Below are 17020 nucleotides of genomic sequence, written 5' to 3' on the forward strand. Positions count from 1 at the left end.
ATCCCATGGCTAAACACCCTATTCCCTTCTAATACTGGTCCACTGAGAATAATAATTTAATATTACTGACAATTAGTCTTAATTGTTATCACAGAAATACGCAATGGAGCCAAGAATTCCCACTGTGTCAACAAGCTAAAAAGAAATAGTCCATCAAGCAATCATACTGGCATCTGTGGAGTCTTAAAGAAAAAAAAAGCTAGACATTCTGAACATGATTTATCTCATAAGGTCTTCAAATTTGTGTATAGAAATTACAGAAGGAAGCCAAAGTACACACTCCTTTATATGCAGTCATATAGTAGTAAGTCATCAAGATGAGTTAAAAGCTTGAACAATCCTAAGAAACTTCCCTTTTACAGTACAGTTCCTCAGAGTATCAGATAAGATGCACCACAGAAATGAAGTAGATTGCCTAACGCAGCATGAAACTGAGGACGCCCTAAGTTTCATACATCGATGTTCTCATAGCACAGATTATCTCAAGATGGCCTTTACTCTGATGCACTGACTATGCAACCCAAGAAGACCACCTAGTAAAATCATTCTTACCTATCCTAGCCCATTTTGTCTCTCAACAAGGCATCTAGAACAGAGAGTAGCCATGTAACAGCAAACTGCTAGTAAGAAAACTGCACAAACCACATGTGTCCACCCAGCAACGCACAGAAACTCAGTTTTTCAAACTCTGAAGAGCTATTGTCTGTCACAGCACAATAGGGAACACAAATTATAGGTCTGACAATTTATAGAGCAGTTAAATGTACACTAATGCCTCATTTATTCCTAACTGTACACAAGCATTAAAAATTGAATTATTTATTGCATGCAACAATATAACAGAATTAATATTTATATCACATGTTGAGACAGACCAACTTTAAAGAGCCAAAATATAGTTTTTATTATTATAGAAAAGAAATCTGTAGCTGGATGAAAAAAAAAAAAAGAACTTCTTGTTATGTCACTGTCCAAACCCAGATGAAAATATTGGCAGTCAGAAGTTTATCACCCATTTTAAATATCTTACTATGTCAGTACTCAGCCTAGTTCCCACCGAGTCGGATTCAGGACCCCAGGTCAGTCAAGTTAATGAGACATGGTTGACTTCTTTGGCTGCTCCTCACAACACTAAAGCATCAGTAAGACTGTCAAGAATCAGCCTGATTTTGTTCCAAGTACCAGGGCAGCTTGGAAGGAGAGCAACAGGGCAGCAGCAGTGCCAAACACTGAATGCGTATCCTGGGGAAGACATCTAAAAGAGGCATGGGCACAAAGAAAGGGAAAGCAGGAAGCTCGGGTTTCCATATCACCCACAACGACTGGTTTCTTCCCACTATGTAAAAATGCAAAAAGATGATGGAATAATAGAGGAGGAAGCAGACCTTCCTGCTTTTCTTCAGCATTCAAAAGAGGGCAAAGAAAACAGTTTCAAATGACAACATGCAGCCAGAGACAGACTGAGAAGATGCATCTTAGGCAAAGCCTAGACTCTGACAAAACTCATCCTAACCCCACAGCCCTACTTCACCCCTCAAGAGTTTGGGCTATTCTGTCCTTCCACCCTTCAGTTTTGTAGGCACCAGAAAATTGTATTTTCTGCATCATGTTACTTATAGGCTTGAAGACAAGCATGCAGTGCTTAAGAACTCATTAGCTCGTAATGATTAATCCCAGGACAAAGCATTCAACAGGGCGTTAGAAAGTAAGAATACATTCTCCATGCTGTATTTTCCCAGCCCACATATAGCACAGATAAGACCCTATAGAAACACTTCTTTCACAGCCATGCTGAGGCGTGTTATGGGGAGGCACTAAGGATGCTTGCTAAGGGGGAAGAGGGATATTTCATTCCCCAGTGCCATCAATCTGACACACTGTCCCCCTCCCCGCCGCCATCCTTCAAGCACTGAACTTTTACAATCAAAGTAAGACTGAATTCAATCAATCTATTCACACAATAATTCCTGCCCTGTATGGAAACAAACTGCTTGATGGAATGAAGGTTTTTATAAGCCAAGTTTCAGCCACACCTATGATTTAAAATACATGAAAATCATTGCAAGTAAACTCCAAAAATGATATTTCATTTAACTTGGCTTCAGCCACAAGAATGACCAGAACTGAAAGAGCTGCCTAAGAAAACTCTGATAGCAGAGTTTAAACTTCCCAGCAACTCCTGACCAAGTGAAAACAGAAAATGTGCAGCGTTTCTGCAGGACTGACTGTGGACACAAACACTCCCTTACTTTTCCTACCCTGCGGTGAAGCTGCCTTGCACCCCCACACCCCCCCAACTCCCACCCCACTCGCAGGGCTGAGGGAGGATGCTGCTCCAGTCACCGCTCCTTTTCATCTTCACTGACCAAACTATTGCCCCACCTCATTAACCGCACTCATCCAAATCCGGCTCTGAATAGGAATTTGCATATATACAAGCCTTTTGCAGCTCATTAATGTCATTTGAATGACTCTCACATGTTCATGAATTTATCCTCTGCCTGTCCCTTTTTACACATACAGGCCAAGGAGGGGGGAAGGGGGATTATTTAGGATCTCATGACAAAATGAGGCACTTTCTGGGTTTCAGCCCAGCATAGTATGAAATATCTTCACCCTTCTGCCTTCCGACACAGTCACTACATATCATCTAGGTAATGATGTCGTAAGCATCGTATTAACTTCAAAAACTTGCTCAGCCTTTATGTCAAAAGCATAGTACAGTCTAGTATTGGGGGAAAAAATAAAACAGAGGCATTAAGGCATCAGCCACACACAGGCCCAAGCAATGAAGGAGTCAATGCAATTAATCAAGTAATATTTAGCTCAAACCCTTTACTAAGCTCTGGGAATGTTCTCCAAAAAACAAGGTGCGTTTAAAAAAAGCCCAAAACTTTTCTAGTTAACTGAACATAGGAACAAGTCTCAACACATCTCTGCTTCCCCTTAAAACAGCTTGGCACCACCTCAGATTTCTACATATGTTTAAAAACAACAGAATAGTACAGGTCAAAGGAAACTATGAAAATCCAGTCTGCACACACAAGCTGGGTATTCTAACAGCACTGATAATTATTTTAAAAAACACAAAGCCAGGCCATAGATCCTTAGCTTGCCATTCAAAGTTCTTCTGTTACCAATGTGTCCAAGTTGTTCCAAAACCAAACAATAGAGGAAGGTCATGCGTGGAGTTCTGCAAGGGCCTGTGCTGGCACACACAGCTTAACCTATTCGTTAACTACGTAGAAAACGAAGTGATCAGCAGGGTGACAAAGTTGCTGACAATATGACGCAGCTATAAGGACAAAGGGAAAACTGAAGAATCGCTGAAAGACTTCAGTGACAGAGCAGTAAATGCAAAGTGATGCATATGGGGAACAGCAGACCAGACAGACCTAGCTTTACATGTAAAGTGATGGGCTCTGGGATGACCTTTACCACATTAGAGCAAGCTCCCAGGCCCAAGATAAACAGACATATGAAAACATCAGCTCAGTAGCAGTCAAACACACAAATCACTGTTAGAAATCATTTGAAAGGGAACAGAGAGCAAATGAGAAATCATTATACGCTATATAAGTGGCTGGTTCACCCAGATCTCAAAGCAGGGGTGGTTTTGGTGGTCTCATCTTTTTATACATATAAATATATATATACATATATATATATATATACACACATATATATGAAATTGAAAGTTGCACAGGATGACAGAAGTTCAGCATGATTCCTCTAATTAAGAAATGGCAAAATCTGAGGTTTTCCAGCCTAGAAAACAGAGAATGTGGAGACGGGTAATATAAATCTTTAAAACCGTGAACAGCACAAGGAGAGTGGGCAGGGATCAGCTCTTCCTTCATTACACAATATAGTGACCAGTGGGTGAGGCGGGCTGGAACCAGGCTCAAAGCACAGCGAGAAGGGCCCTCATGCAGCAAGCACCAGAACACCACAAAACCCTAGCAAAAGACTGAGCAAGAAAAGTTCATACAGGTTCAAGAGGGACCTGGACAGGCACTTAGAAAACAGGTTTGTTACAACTTGTCCGTCTATTAACCCTCTCTGGGTTCAGAGAACCGAGCTGAATAGCCAGAGACTAGGAGAATACTGCAGGGAGGTGACACTCATTTCTCATACTCTGTCCTGGTTTCGCTCTTCCCTACACACCCACTTCTGGAAGCTGGAGGTGATAACACGAGGCCAGTTGGACCCTTGGTCTGAACCAGCACAGCTACTTTAACTTTCTTGAGATTCCCTTTATATCGCAGTGTTTATTTTCAGCCATTTCCTCAGAAACTCTGGTGACACTGTCGAAAGCCTCTAAAATGTTACTTCTCAACTGAAAGAGTCAAATTTTAACACCAAAAAGTGGAAATTAACTGAATGAAAACCTGGGTGTACACCCTTTAGAAAAATATTATCTAAAATACTTGTAATTCAAACCAACAGCCATTCTGGTACTTGATTAAAAAAATTTGAAGCCCTGCCATCAAGTGGCCTCAGCGGATTCACTGATGAGATACTGCTAAATCAACACAGAACCTAAGAAAAAGAACAGCTTTGTCTCTGTACCCCTGCTGAAGCTTCTCTATTTTTCATTTTGGTGCAATATATTTATAGGTGCACTAACAACTCCATAGATAGCCTGAGTAGAGCTGTCTCCAACAGCTTTTTCAATAAGCTGAAGATCTACAGGAACACTTGGACTATCTCAAAGACTCTTATTTTGCACCAGGGAAACAAGATACAACATCTGCACAAAAGTGAGATCATTTTGTCAAGGGAGTCTCAAGAAACAATACAAGGAATGAATGTATCAGTAAACATTCTCATCCACACAACTTTTTACGACACTCCTACAGCTCAGATAACAGATTCTACCTGAACCAAACACATGATTCCTATTGTATTTGGCCTCTGCTTGTATCTGCTTTATAAAAAAAATAAAAAGTGAGCTGCACCTACGCTAAATTGCCAAGCAAAACTATGTTCACTGCTATTTCTATCTTTTTTGCATACTAATTAATGGTATTTTCGGTTGAAATGCTGAATGGAGCAGTCTTGGTAAGTACAGACCCTGCTCTACAAAAAGGGCAGGGGGACCATCGTGCAGAGGACTGTAAATGAAAGTAAGCAAGAAATTTCAGCCCAGAATGATTCTTAACAGACTGTCCCACTTTAAGGGACAGTAAATGTCTACATGTGGCTGGACAGCCCCAGTGAACAAGCTGAGATGCTCTTGTTAAGAAGGACGATGGACTTCATGAGGAGGAAGCTCTGGCACTGTGTTGCTGTTTTGTGAGGCTGTGCTGCTGAGATGGTTTTTGTAAGCAGCAGTTAGTTTTCTGCCAGCCTAACTATAAACAACGAGCAATTCAAGGCCAAAAGTTGCAGCCCGAGAGATAGTCATAGCACCTCTGAGAATCACATGTAGGAGAAAACAACCCAGGAGCCAGCTGTGTTTTGCCACCAGAGAAGGGAGTGAGAAGATATAAGAAGCTGTGCAGACACCAAGGCCAGGAAAGGGCGTGGGAGGAGGCGTCCCACGTGCTGGAGAGAAAGATGCCCCTGCAGCCCATGGAAAAACCCATGGGAAAGGCCGCAACCCCACCTTCAGCCCAGGAAGGGCTCCACACTGGATGGAGCAGGTGGAGACATAGAGGAGATGCTGTGACCCTACGTTGGAACAAGCCCCTTCCAGCACTTGCAGCCATGAGGAGAATCAGAGACACAGAGATGAGAAAGAGATATTTGTGCTGGAACAGGTTTGCTGGGGGGAGGGTTGGAACCCCGTGGAGGACTGGGACTGAGAGACACTGTGATAAAGAGATAAAGCCCTGTGGGAAAGGACTCACATTGGAGAAGTTCGTGGAGAACTGTCTCCCGTGGGTGAGACCCCACGGTGCAGCAGGGGGAAGGTGTGGAATGAATGCCCCCCCCTCACTGGCCAAGAAGGAAACCCCTGTGCTGCAATCGGGGGGGAAGAAGGGAGTGAAATCATGACTAGAGTGAAGTCTGCTAAGAAGGGAGCTGGGCTGGGGGGGCGGAGTAGAAGTGTTGTAAGATCTGGAAAACAGCTCATGAAGAAGTAACTGAGAATCCCATTTTCTCCCCAGTCCCTGCCTCTGCTGTGCTGCAAACAGCAGGGACGAAGGGAGTAAAATCCTGACTAAAGTCTGCTAAGAAGGGAGTGGTGGGGGGAAAATGTTTTAAGATCTGGTTGTGTTTGTTTTAAGATCCGGTCACGCTTCTGACCCTGGTTTCTTCACTGTTCTTTGTAGTGTACAGTAATAAATTAGATAGTTTTCCTTCTTCACTCCTCATTGAGTCTGTTTTGCCCATGCCGTGGATGACAGAATGATCTCTCCCTGTCCTTATTTTCACTTCTGAGCCTCTTAATATATATTTTCTCCTCTGTCCAACTAAGAAGGGAAGTAATAGACTGACTTTGGTGGGTATCTGGCCTCCATCCAGTGCTAAACCACCACACACTGTCTCATGTGAAAAATCTAGAGGAACCTTACACATAGACCACAAATAGGCAGAAGGACTGAGATTAGACTAGACCAACTAAGTGACTCTCAGGAGTATCTGTTGTCCTGCACAGAGCCAGTTTTAATCCCAGAAGTAACTGGAGAGAAATTCTCTTGCTAAACTCTGTGTTTTGGCTCAGCTGCCAACCTGCTTCCCTGAGCACCAAAAACTAAGAAGCAGCATCAAGGAAACACACAGGCAAGTGGGCCAAGGCTGAAATTTTATGGACCTAAGGAACCACATCCCATGAACACACTGAATGACAGACAGACCCTACAGCTGCTCAATAGTGAGCTGTACAGCAGGGAAAAGTAAAGCCACAGCACTGGCTGGCAGCTTGAGTGTGAGCCCAGTGCAAGAACCACTGTGAACACAAACCCCTACAGCTTCAGCATAACATTCTAGCGTACCTAAAGCACCCTATAGTTTTATACTTTGTAATCTCTTTGGAAGAGAACTGGGGTTTTTTCCTAGTATAAACCTATCTTAGAAAACCACACCTCTAATCTCAGCTCTGCCCAAAGATTATGACTTAACTCCCACCCAACCCAAATTTCTGAGAATATTTATCACATTTGCAGTCTTCCAGTACCTAAAGGGACCAACAAGAAAGCTGAGGAGGGACTGGTTACAAGGGCGGGAGGGACAGGCAAGGGGGAATAGCCTGAAGCTGAAGGAGGAGAGACTTAAGTTAGATGTAAGGAAGAAATTCTTCCCAGTGAGGGTGGTGAGGCACTGCACCAGGCTGCCCAGAGAAGCTGTCGCTGTGCCTGGGTCCCTGGCAAGGTCCAAGGCCAAGCTGGATGGAGCTCTGGGCACCCTGGGCTAGTGAGGGGTGTCCCAGTGATGGGACTGGATGGGTGTTGGGGTCCCTTCCAACCCAAACCAATCTATGTCTGCGAACAATAGCTGTGGCCACAAAAGATACATCTTCACAGAGTGAAGACAATGCTGCTACCAAGCAGTAAGGAAACTGACCTCCTATGACTTCTGCTTTTGTATTTAATGGGAGGAGAGGAAAGAGTGGGAGAGCTCAGTATACTGATTTTGAAGACGGACGAGGATCCTATGGAGCCTCCTGGTGAAAAGATGCCTTCCTACTGCCTGTCATCGTCTCCCCTCAGAAGGTTCACTGCTTTTGAAATCTAACTTTTTGAAGCAACCTCCACGTTTTCCAGCTAATACCAGGGGACAGTCTCAGCAACCACTTTTGCACATTTCTGAGGATGTTAAGGATTTTGTAATACATCTGCACTAACAGAAATCCACAGGAGTAAAACCTCGTCAAGAACTGCACCTGTGGCACAGAATCATCTGTCCAAATTTAATCCCCGAACAAGATGCTCTTATCTTATTGTCAAAGATGTGAGGTGCAGGAAGATGATCTGGTAAGAGACTGGGGGAACAGAGCTTACTCAGCCTGGCTTTGGAGGAATCCAATTACCACTTTTGAACATGTAAAGGATAGTCATCAAGAAAACATCAGGCCATTATCTTCACAGAGATCCAGAGCAGAAGGATGCAAGACCACAGGTACAAGCTTAATTAAGAGGTTCTGATTGGAGATATATTTAAAAAGAAAAAAAAAAAAAATCACCATGAGAACAGTAAGCAGTGGCAGAGGTTGCCCACAGGGGTAGTGTAGTCTCCATCCTTGTAGGTTTTAAAGACCAGACTGGATAAAGTCCCAAGTAACCTGTTCTGACCTCACAGCTGATCCTGCTTTGAGCAGGAGGTTGGATTGGAGATTTCCCAAGATCCCTTCCAAATAAAATTATGAAATAATCTACAATCAGGATCAAAACAGCAACAAGATGTCAAACTGAAAATAACACCATGAAAAACTAACCAGAGAATCAATCCTACTGAACTCTTGGTTTGAAGAATTTAGCACAGCACATTGTATCGGGGCTGGAAACAGGAAAAAGCACTCAGTATACACTGTAAACATGAAAGGCATAGAGAGATAAAGGGATGCTTCACAGCTTACTGTTCCGGAAATGTTGTTGGCTGTGTATGAACCCCAAAGCAGGGCAGGGATTTAAACTCTCCGTTTCTTACTCTCTCCTGCTATTAAACCTACTTCTAGGAGGGAAACTGGAAGCATTACCTACAGCCCATTGCAGACCCAGCAGAAACAGGAGGCAGAACTCATATATGTTCATTAGCATATATCCAGAAAGCTCTTACCACTTCCTCAACAAAACAAGGGAAGTTCACTACAGAGCATTCTTCAGTGATGCCCATAAAGAAACATTTATCTTTCTGTCGTCTGTGCTAAGTAAACTTTAGCATGCCCACAGAGTCTCTGCCCTGCTGCAGAGCCTAGCACTCTGTCCCTACCAAGCTATGGCTCTGAAAGTCTCCTCTAATTATCATGCCACTTCCTACATAAATCTGTCCCATGTCACCTCCTATAGACAGAAAGGTCAAGTATAAACTGACCTTCGGTCTAACTCCACATTAGCTTTTCATTTCTTTGATTTCTGTATTCTAGACAAACCCCTAAACACCCACCTCCTGCTAATTCCTAGTCTTGGAATACCATGCTTGCTTCCAGAGCACTCTGGTATTCCTCCAGTTTAGGCTAAGGGAAAGAATGGAACAGTGGAGACACGGCAGTGTATCTACAGCCATCCCTAATCCCACCAGGAGAATAAGTTTAAGCAAATTGCTGACAAACTCCTGGATCAATAGAGCTGCAACAGACACAGGAGTCTCCACAACTAACAGTAAGAAAAGAAATGACAATAGAAAGGTGTGTACTGCAGCACACAGAGAACAAGAATATAATGTTACTTGGTTTGATTTGAAAATTTGTAAAATCAGAACATGACTAGGTAAGATTAACATTGCTCATCCCCATCTTCAACTCTACGTATTCTCATTTTCAAAGGTTTAACATCTTTTACTTCTTGTTGCAGCCCCAAAGCTTCCTTTGAAACAACCACATTTTATGGCAGACTAGTTGTTCAAAGTGGCTCTGATAGCACTGAGTAAAATTACAGAAATAAACATTTTTTAATACAGTATTCTTCTCACCACTACCCCCCTTTAACTAGAAAAATCTACTTCTAACAAAGGCATTTATTTTCATGAACAGACTACCACTGAAGGTACTACATGCAATTTTTGCATCATAAAATCCTATCATCTTCATTTTAAAAAGCCCAGACCAACACTCCCAGCATTTATTGGTCTAGACAGAACTAGAAGAGTGATGCAGCAATGAGACAATGACCAAGAAGATTCAGCTGCCCAAGCCTGTGTCACAGAAGTCACCCAAACAAAACATTTCTCCTCCTTAAAAACAGGGCAAACATTTCTCTGTGATTCTTGCAGGCACATCTATGTGTTCACTAGAGGTAAGTTCCTACTTATGGGGAAAGCACAAGGAATCTGGACTGCAAAGACATGCAAGGTATATGCTGACAACTTTTTTTACGTGAAATCCCTGTTTGCATTCTTGACTGAAATCGTGGCTTTCAGAAGGCTTTTACTACATTTTTATGGAGGGTGATAAAGCAGAGTCTTCCATTAGAAGGGCACCTGCCACATTTTTTTGTCAAAGCAAAAGTTTCTGAAGGGGAAGCACAGCAGCAATAGTAGAGAGACATTTCTTAGACAACTTCAGGTTTGTGCAATTCTTTCCTTACAGAGCCAAAGGGCCAAACACCAGTATGACCATGTAAGTGAAGATCTGTGAGAGATCCAAACCATTTCCCAGCCACAAATCCTCTGGGACACTGGGTGATCCCACGGTCTCACAAAGTAACCCTTTCTAAACATTGCTTCACATGAAGAAAGGGAGTAGTACTTCCAGTTTCAGCAGAGACCAATGAACCCCGGGCCGATGGAGTCCACTACCCAGCTAGCCCCAGGGTTCAGCTCGGCGCTCACTCAGAAGCAATACTACAATCAGCAGGGATTACAAGAGACGCTTCAGAGAAACGCAGCAGCTCGGCACTCGGAGGACCAGAGAGGGCTGGGGGTATCTCAGAACAATTACAGGGAGCACTCGAGTCTCAAGTGTTTGGAAGTTCTGTTTTGTTTTTCACTATAATGGCACTAAAGAGAAAAATGATCAGATGTTGACTTTTCCGAGAACGGATTGCAGGAACTAAAACCCACCGTGCCAAACACATTACTGACAAGTCCGCACTTATCTCTGCACTCTGTATGAGTGCAGGTCAGAGTATAAACCATACCAGTCATCTGCATCCCTATAAATAACTTCAGTATCTGAAGATATCTTAACTTTCTACACCCTGCTCCACAGGATGCTTTCAAATGTCTTGTGCTCCGTAAACACTCTTGGCAATGGCCAAGCAGACCCAAGCCCTTCCCCTCCCCACAATAACAATTTTTCTCTTATTCAAATGGAGTAAAGCTAAGTAAGATGCATCTTCCACCCACTTCTTAGCTTCTAAGCCTTGATTTCTAAATACCTGCACATCCAAAAGAGAAACAAGTGTAAAGCCATTAAAATAATTACTATGAACTATCGGTTCAGATACCTCCCTTCCCACAAGTGGCAGTAAGTGTGTTTCACTTGCTCAGGCCTACAAACACTTCCAGGATGGCCCCTCACATTCCAGAGGAGTTTACACCAGAAGTGTGCTGACACTTTATTTACGTGTACACAAAATGCAATCTGCTTTTAATTGGCAATAAATAAGCATTATGGATTGGGGCTCTGATGGTTAAGCAGCCATGCACAGCTGCCAGTTTCATTCATGTGATAGCTGTCATTTCAGTGTCAAAGACCAAAAGCTCAAAAAAAGATACCTAGCCCAAAATACAGTTAAAAATACAATTATACTGACACGCACCAAATTACAGGCATGAAAATAACGTAATCCATGGACTCTGATAACAATGAAAAGTGGATTATACTCACTTCAATCACAGAAACACGCAACCCCAGCAACTTATAAAAGGATTAAGCGAAAATAGCTCATAATACAGAAGAGTAAAATTCTAATTGAAGACTGAAATAGGTAGCTTACACTTATTAGCACTGACGATGCAATTTAGCCCAAATGCATTTCCATACCAGAGATCCATTTGTCACTATTACCAACACCACCTGGAAGCCCTGCTACTAGCCTCTCCCCCACAAAAAAACCCTGCTTCGCTGTATTTAGGGGAGGGGTATTTCCCAACTGAATATTTTTAAATGGTTTATTTTCACCACCATTGTGTGGAAATGCTATTATGAATTTTCATTCAAACTCTTGGCTCACTTTTTTTTTTTTTAAATATAAATTGTGTCTAACAAGAAACACACCAGGGATCTCTTCAATCCCCAAAGGCACTTTCTTAAAAGGAGAGAGAACAAAGGAGAAAACCTCCCAGCATGTGCTTTCCAAACCAGCTTCTTAGGACAGTATCAAGAATGACAATACTAAAACATAAGCTTTTCTTTTTCATTCTTTGATCCATGTATAATTGAATTGATTATTGCAAACTGTGTAATGATTTCCAAAAGGCTTGAGTAGAAGGCAAAGATCACAACAATCTAATAACCAATTTAAAGAGATGTAAGAAATATTGAAGGAAAGATTTAATCACTCAAGTATACTCCTTCCAATTAGAAAGAGCTTTAAATAGCTTACCTTGAGATAAATTAGAGTCTGTATGCAATTATACAGGAATAGTAATTAAGATCGGGGAAATTCACACACGCTTCAGCTTATAGAGTTAGGGAGGTGATGCACGAAGAACAGACTTTTCAGTTACCTTGTTGCATCAACAGAAATGAAAACATACTGGTTCAATTCCTCCAAACCTCTGACAATACCAAAGAATTCAGTGACTTTACAAGCTTGGGATCTGCAAAGTAGGGTCGCTCTTATCTGTTTTATTATACCCTCCCCCTCAACAGGACAAACACTCTCAAACAGGGCAAAAGACTCCTGATCGTTACAGGAAATGCTATTTCATGATTAGAACACTATGAAAATTTGTGGCAGGTAAGAACGACCACTGTTTTTCTGGAAGAAGCAAGATCTTTAATTTTACTTTATGCATTTGCAATACCATTCCCCAACTTACCCACAGGTAACCCCACATTTCTGTACACAGAAAGGCAAGAAAGTTTTAGAAACCTGACTAAGTTTTTTCAGACAAACTTAATTGGGCAAGACAAGTTAGTTACTGTGCAACTATTACATTTGATTGTAGTTTTTAAAGCTCACTAATCTGTAATCAATGCCATCTGCTAATTAATCAGAAGAGAAACGTGAAAATGTTTTACCTAAGAAAACTCAAATAATGAAAGGAATTCACTGTTCATTCTTCAAACAGAGCTTTAATCACAAACCCTTCTTCAGTTACGTCTCCTTTAAACTTTCAAAAAGAGAAAGAATTTAAAAGCTTTTTGAGGCTGTACTCCTGCTTGAAAATACCCACTGCACCCAACTACGATAAAACGGCCTTCTCCATTAGCCATGTTTTTCCAAGGAGCACTCACCTCATCCAGTACCTAATAACTGAGCTGCACTCCTCTTGAAAAGCTGCTATGTGACAGCTACAACTCTAAGCAGAAATTTCATACCCCCTCTCTTTCCCTCTCTTTCCTGACACAGGACACACCCACACACCTCTTCTTCTTTGTACACTCCAAGGGGAAAAAAACATACGTATTGAAATCTTCAGAGTATGAACTTAGGAAGTAACTATTTTTCTTTTCTTATGCAAACTGACACGTAAAAAAAAATAAAAAAATAAAAAAACCAAAAAAACTTCTAACCAAATGCAGCACTACTGCCATCCTACAGCACCAGCCTGCGAGTACCACTGCACATCCTGAGCAGTGAAGTGAAATGGAAAATAAACTAGTCAGCGTGACATTTACCCTTCAGGTCCCTGAGGTTACAACAGTACTTTAAAAAAGGCGGAATTTCTCCCAACTGGTTCTCAAGAAGCAGGTTTCAGAAAGGGATCAATAAAGAAGTCCGGGATGACAAGCAGACACAAAATACACTTGTATGAAAGCTCCACCTGTAAAGCTGCAGAGAAAGAGGAGAGGCCTCCACGCTCACGCAGACCAGCGCGTACACCGATACGTACCCGGAGCCCAGCGGCTCTGCGATGGATGACAGGCTTCAGGTTTCAGAGCTCCTAAGATCGATAAATTGTTGATTTTCCTAGTAAAACCATGCCTTTCAGCACTGTTCCTTGACCATCACCCTGCCATCTTAACATGCATCAGAAAGAACAACTTTATTCCTCAGCTCTTGCCTCTCTTCACTCCGTTTGAGTCACTCCTGTTTGTAAAGGCATCACATAAACCCACTGTGCACTCTTTACAAGTCACTATTTAGTAAAACACAGTATATCCACTTGCCATGCTAAGATTAACAAATGTTTAACACCGGAATCACATCCCGAGCCTTTATCTTGTTATGTGGGAAGCATAATTTGGAAAAATGGTAAAGGAAAAAAAAAAGAAACAAAAAAAGCAACTCAGCTTAGGCAATATACTCTGCAAGATACCCCCAAAACCAGCAGAGAATTTAAAGGAGGATCTGTTTGTCCTGACCTGGCAGACACAGACCCCAAAAAGCTGGAACATGCAAGAGATTTTGATATTTATTTACATCCTGACAGCTCTTTAAGCATCTAAAAACGAAAGTGCAAGAAACCTTCGCTACACAGAGACCTACGACAACCTTACAGAATGGCAAAATGTTTCCCTAGCCATACTTTACACGTGTTGTAGTTTACGTTAATCATTTAATGTATTTCTCATTTGCGTCTTTCACCGTATTGACTTTCAAGTACAAGAGCGAAGCTGTCCTGATGAATAATGAACCTGTGAAACAGCAATGATATTCTCAAACTTTTGAAGACACCGTTTGGTGCATTAGGCAGAGTTTGCACCCCCACACGCTCTGCCAAAGTGATTGGGAAGGTTCTGGGGAGCTTTTTTGGTTGGATTGGGGGGGGTGGGGAACTTCAGTGCAGTGTCAATATCCCACCACCGGCTACTCCACCACCACTGTTCCTCAAAATACCTGATGGGACACACTACATGGAGTTGCCCCTTCTCCTCCATCCTGAGCAGGGTCCCACCTAACTCACCCCCGCCTCACAACCCAGCGGGACACCCACACCCCACCCCGCCCCTGCTTCACCCACTCGGGGAGCTCTAACTTCGCTCGAGGGTGCTCCGGAGCACCCGGCTTCGATGCTGTTTCACAGATGACAGGGACAGCCGCAAGATTAACATTTCAGAACTCCCCAGCATCTGATTCTTATGGCCTTTATTTACCGGGGGGATAGAGCGGGGCGAGGCAAGCGGGGCTCCCCCGGCGGTGTGTGTCCCCCCCCCGCCTCCCTCCCTCCCCGGGCCGGGCGGCGAGGGCGCTCGTTAGGAGCCGGCCGCCTGTCAACGCGGGCAGAGCCGTTCCTCAGGGCTCGCTCCCCGCCCGGCGCCGCCGGCGGAGTCCCCTGGAAACTTTGCAGGGATCCCGGGAAACCATCCCCCCGTCTCGGGGGCGGCCGAGTCGCGCTGCCCAGCGCCGGTAACTCCCGGGGGCTCCCCCGGCCGTCGTCGTCGTCGCCGCCGCCGCCGCCCTCACCCCCACAACGACCCGGCCCGAGCCCAACCGCCCCTTCCGCCGGCGCTGAGGGGAGCCCTCCCCGCCCGCTCCCGCTACTAACTCCCACCCCGGCCCGGCGGGGCTGCCCGACGGAGAGCGGTCGGGCGGGAGCCGAGGGGAGGACAGCTCCGCTCCCCGCCCCGTCCCTCAGCCCCCGCTGCCGGCGGGGCGCCGCCGCAGCCACCCCGGTAAAGAGGCTCCGCAAGGCACCGCGCAGCTCCAGCAGCGGCTCTGTCGGCCCCCGGCGCCGGGGAAAGCGAAGCCCCAGCGGCCCCAAGCGCGGCAACGAGGGGCATCGCGAAAGGAATTGAAGCTGCGCTTTACCTTTAGTTCCGCACTGTCCGCCATCTTGCAACTCCGGGCGCAGGCGCAGTGAACCCCGCCGGGACACCGCCCCCCCGCCGCCCCCCCGCCGGCACGCAGCGCGCAGCGTTTGAATCGCGGCGCCATTTTGTCCCTCCTCTGCGCCGCGCCGCGCCGGGCGGGGGGGAGTCTTCGGTGGGGAACGCTCCGCGGGATCTTTTCCCCGGGGTCGTGAGGAGCTCTGAGCCTTCGCCGGGCCATCTTCGGTCTGCCCTGGGGACAGCGTGTAGCCATCGTCCTGCCTGGAAAGTTTCTCCCTGACAGGGCTGCCCCCTCCGTCCCGCCTTCCCCGCTGCTCACTCCGTGAGGGGAGCGGGGCGCTGAGGGGAGCGCGAGCGTCGCCGCTGAGGTACCGGCGCCCCGGCTCTCCTCCGCGGCCCCCCTCGAAGAGGATCACCAGAGGGAAGACGCGAAACGCGCGTTCCTGTAACAATAAGACGTTTAAAAACCGGAATTTCCAACCCTGGCTCCTGCTACTTCATCCGCGGCGTTTAAGTACTTTGGGAGTGAAGCAGCGCAGACCTAGGCTGGGGGCTCTTCCGGCGGGAGCGAGGGCGGTGCGGGCTGACCGGGCTCCGCCAAGGCCGGGGACGGGTGCCCGTCTCCAGCCGGGCTACGGCGGGTGGCACCGTGGCTGTGGGGCTGGGTGGAAGGACGCCCTGCCACCGGCCGCCCTCCCAACTCCTGGTTTGCAGCGTCAAGTGGGAAATAAGTTTTATTTCCCGGAGTTACTACAGAGAAAGTTCAGGGAAGCAACGTGAGCTTGCCCGGATTTTCCTCTTGCTTAGGAAAAGCAACGCAGGTGGTTTTGTAAGGGCCTACAGTATCAGAGCAGAGCTTTTAGATCTATACTTGCCTGTGTTGTGTCATCATTGAGTAAAACGTGGGTTCTGACAACAGCAGACCAGATAATGCACTGGCGAAAAAAAAAAATTACATGCCAAAATGCTGCCTTGTGAGAAGACTCCATCAGTCCTGAAGTTGATGAGCTTAAATACTCACATTTAAGTTACATACCTCAGCTTGATTCAGCTTCCTTTTACCTGTGTGTTACTCTGTAATTACAGATTGCCATGACACTTTCACCACTTGGCATGGGATGGAAAAAATTGCTGAACGTGACCAATATTGTACATCTTAAATTTTGAGAGATGCAAAATTTGCTATTTTTCCATTGCTGCTATAAAATTCAGAAATACATTCACAAAGCACTTACAGTATTTGCACTGCAAGATGAAAAAAGCATTAATGTCCCCAACTCAAGAGATTACAGAAAGTGTGCTCGAGGCCACGCAGGGAATCCGCAGTAAAGAGATTACCGACTATTACTGAATTATAACTTGTGCCTCCCGTATGGCCCAAGGAGTTAGCCACAATTTAAAATTAAGGGAGTTTCCCTTTGAGGGAAGAACGTGGCCATGGTCTCAAATATCTTTCTAGTAAGTAGGTTTTGTGATACCATCCTGTTTATTGGAAAGAATATATATGAAGTCCTGATTCTCCTGAACAAAAGA

The 17020-nt window shown here is 44.8% G+C and overlaps 1 protein-coding gene across 1 annotated transcript in view; it reads right to left on the bottom strand.

Annotated features, from left to right (window-relative positions):
* PIAS1 (protein inhibitor of activated STAT 1) overlaps positions 1-15593 on the bottom strand; it is a gene marked incomplete at its 5' end in the record, with an annotated part of 60391 nt that extends 44798 nt beyond the window's left edge. Inside the window, one exon of the mRNA XM_084267954.1 lies at positions 15468-15593. Coding sequence (XP_084124080.1) covers positions 15468-15593 — 126 coding nt within the window. The remainder of the gene's footprint in view (positions 1-15467) is intronic.
* Positions 15594-17020: the final 1427 nt, after the last annotated feature.

This window comes from Gallinula chloropus (genome assembly GCF_964237585.1).
Source record: "Gallinula chloropus genome assembly, chromosome: 9".
NCBI lineage: Eukaryota > Metazoa > Chordata > Aves > Gruiformes > Rallidae > Gallinula > Gallinula chloropus.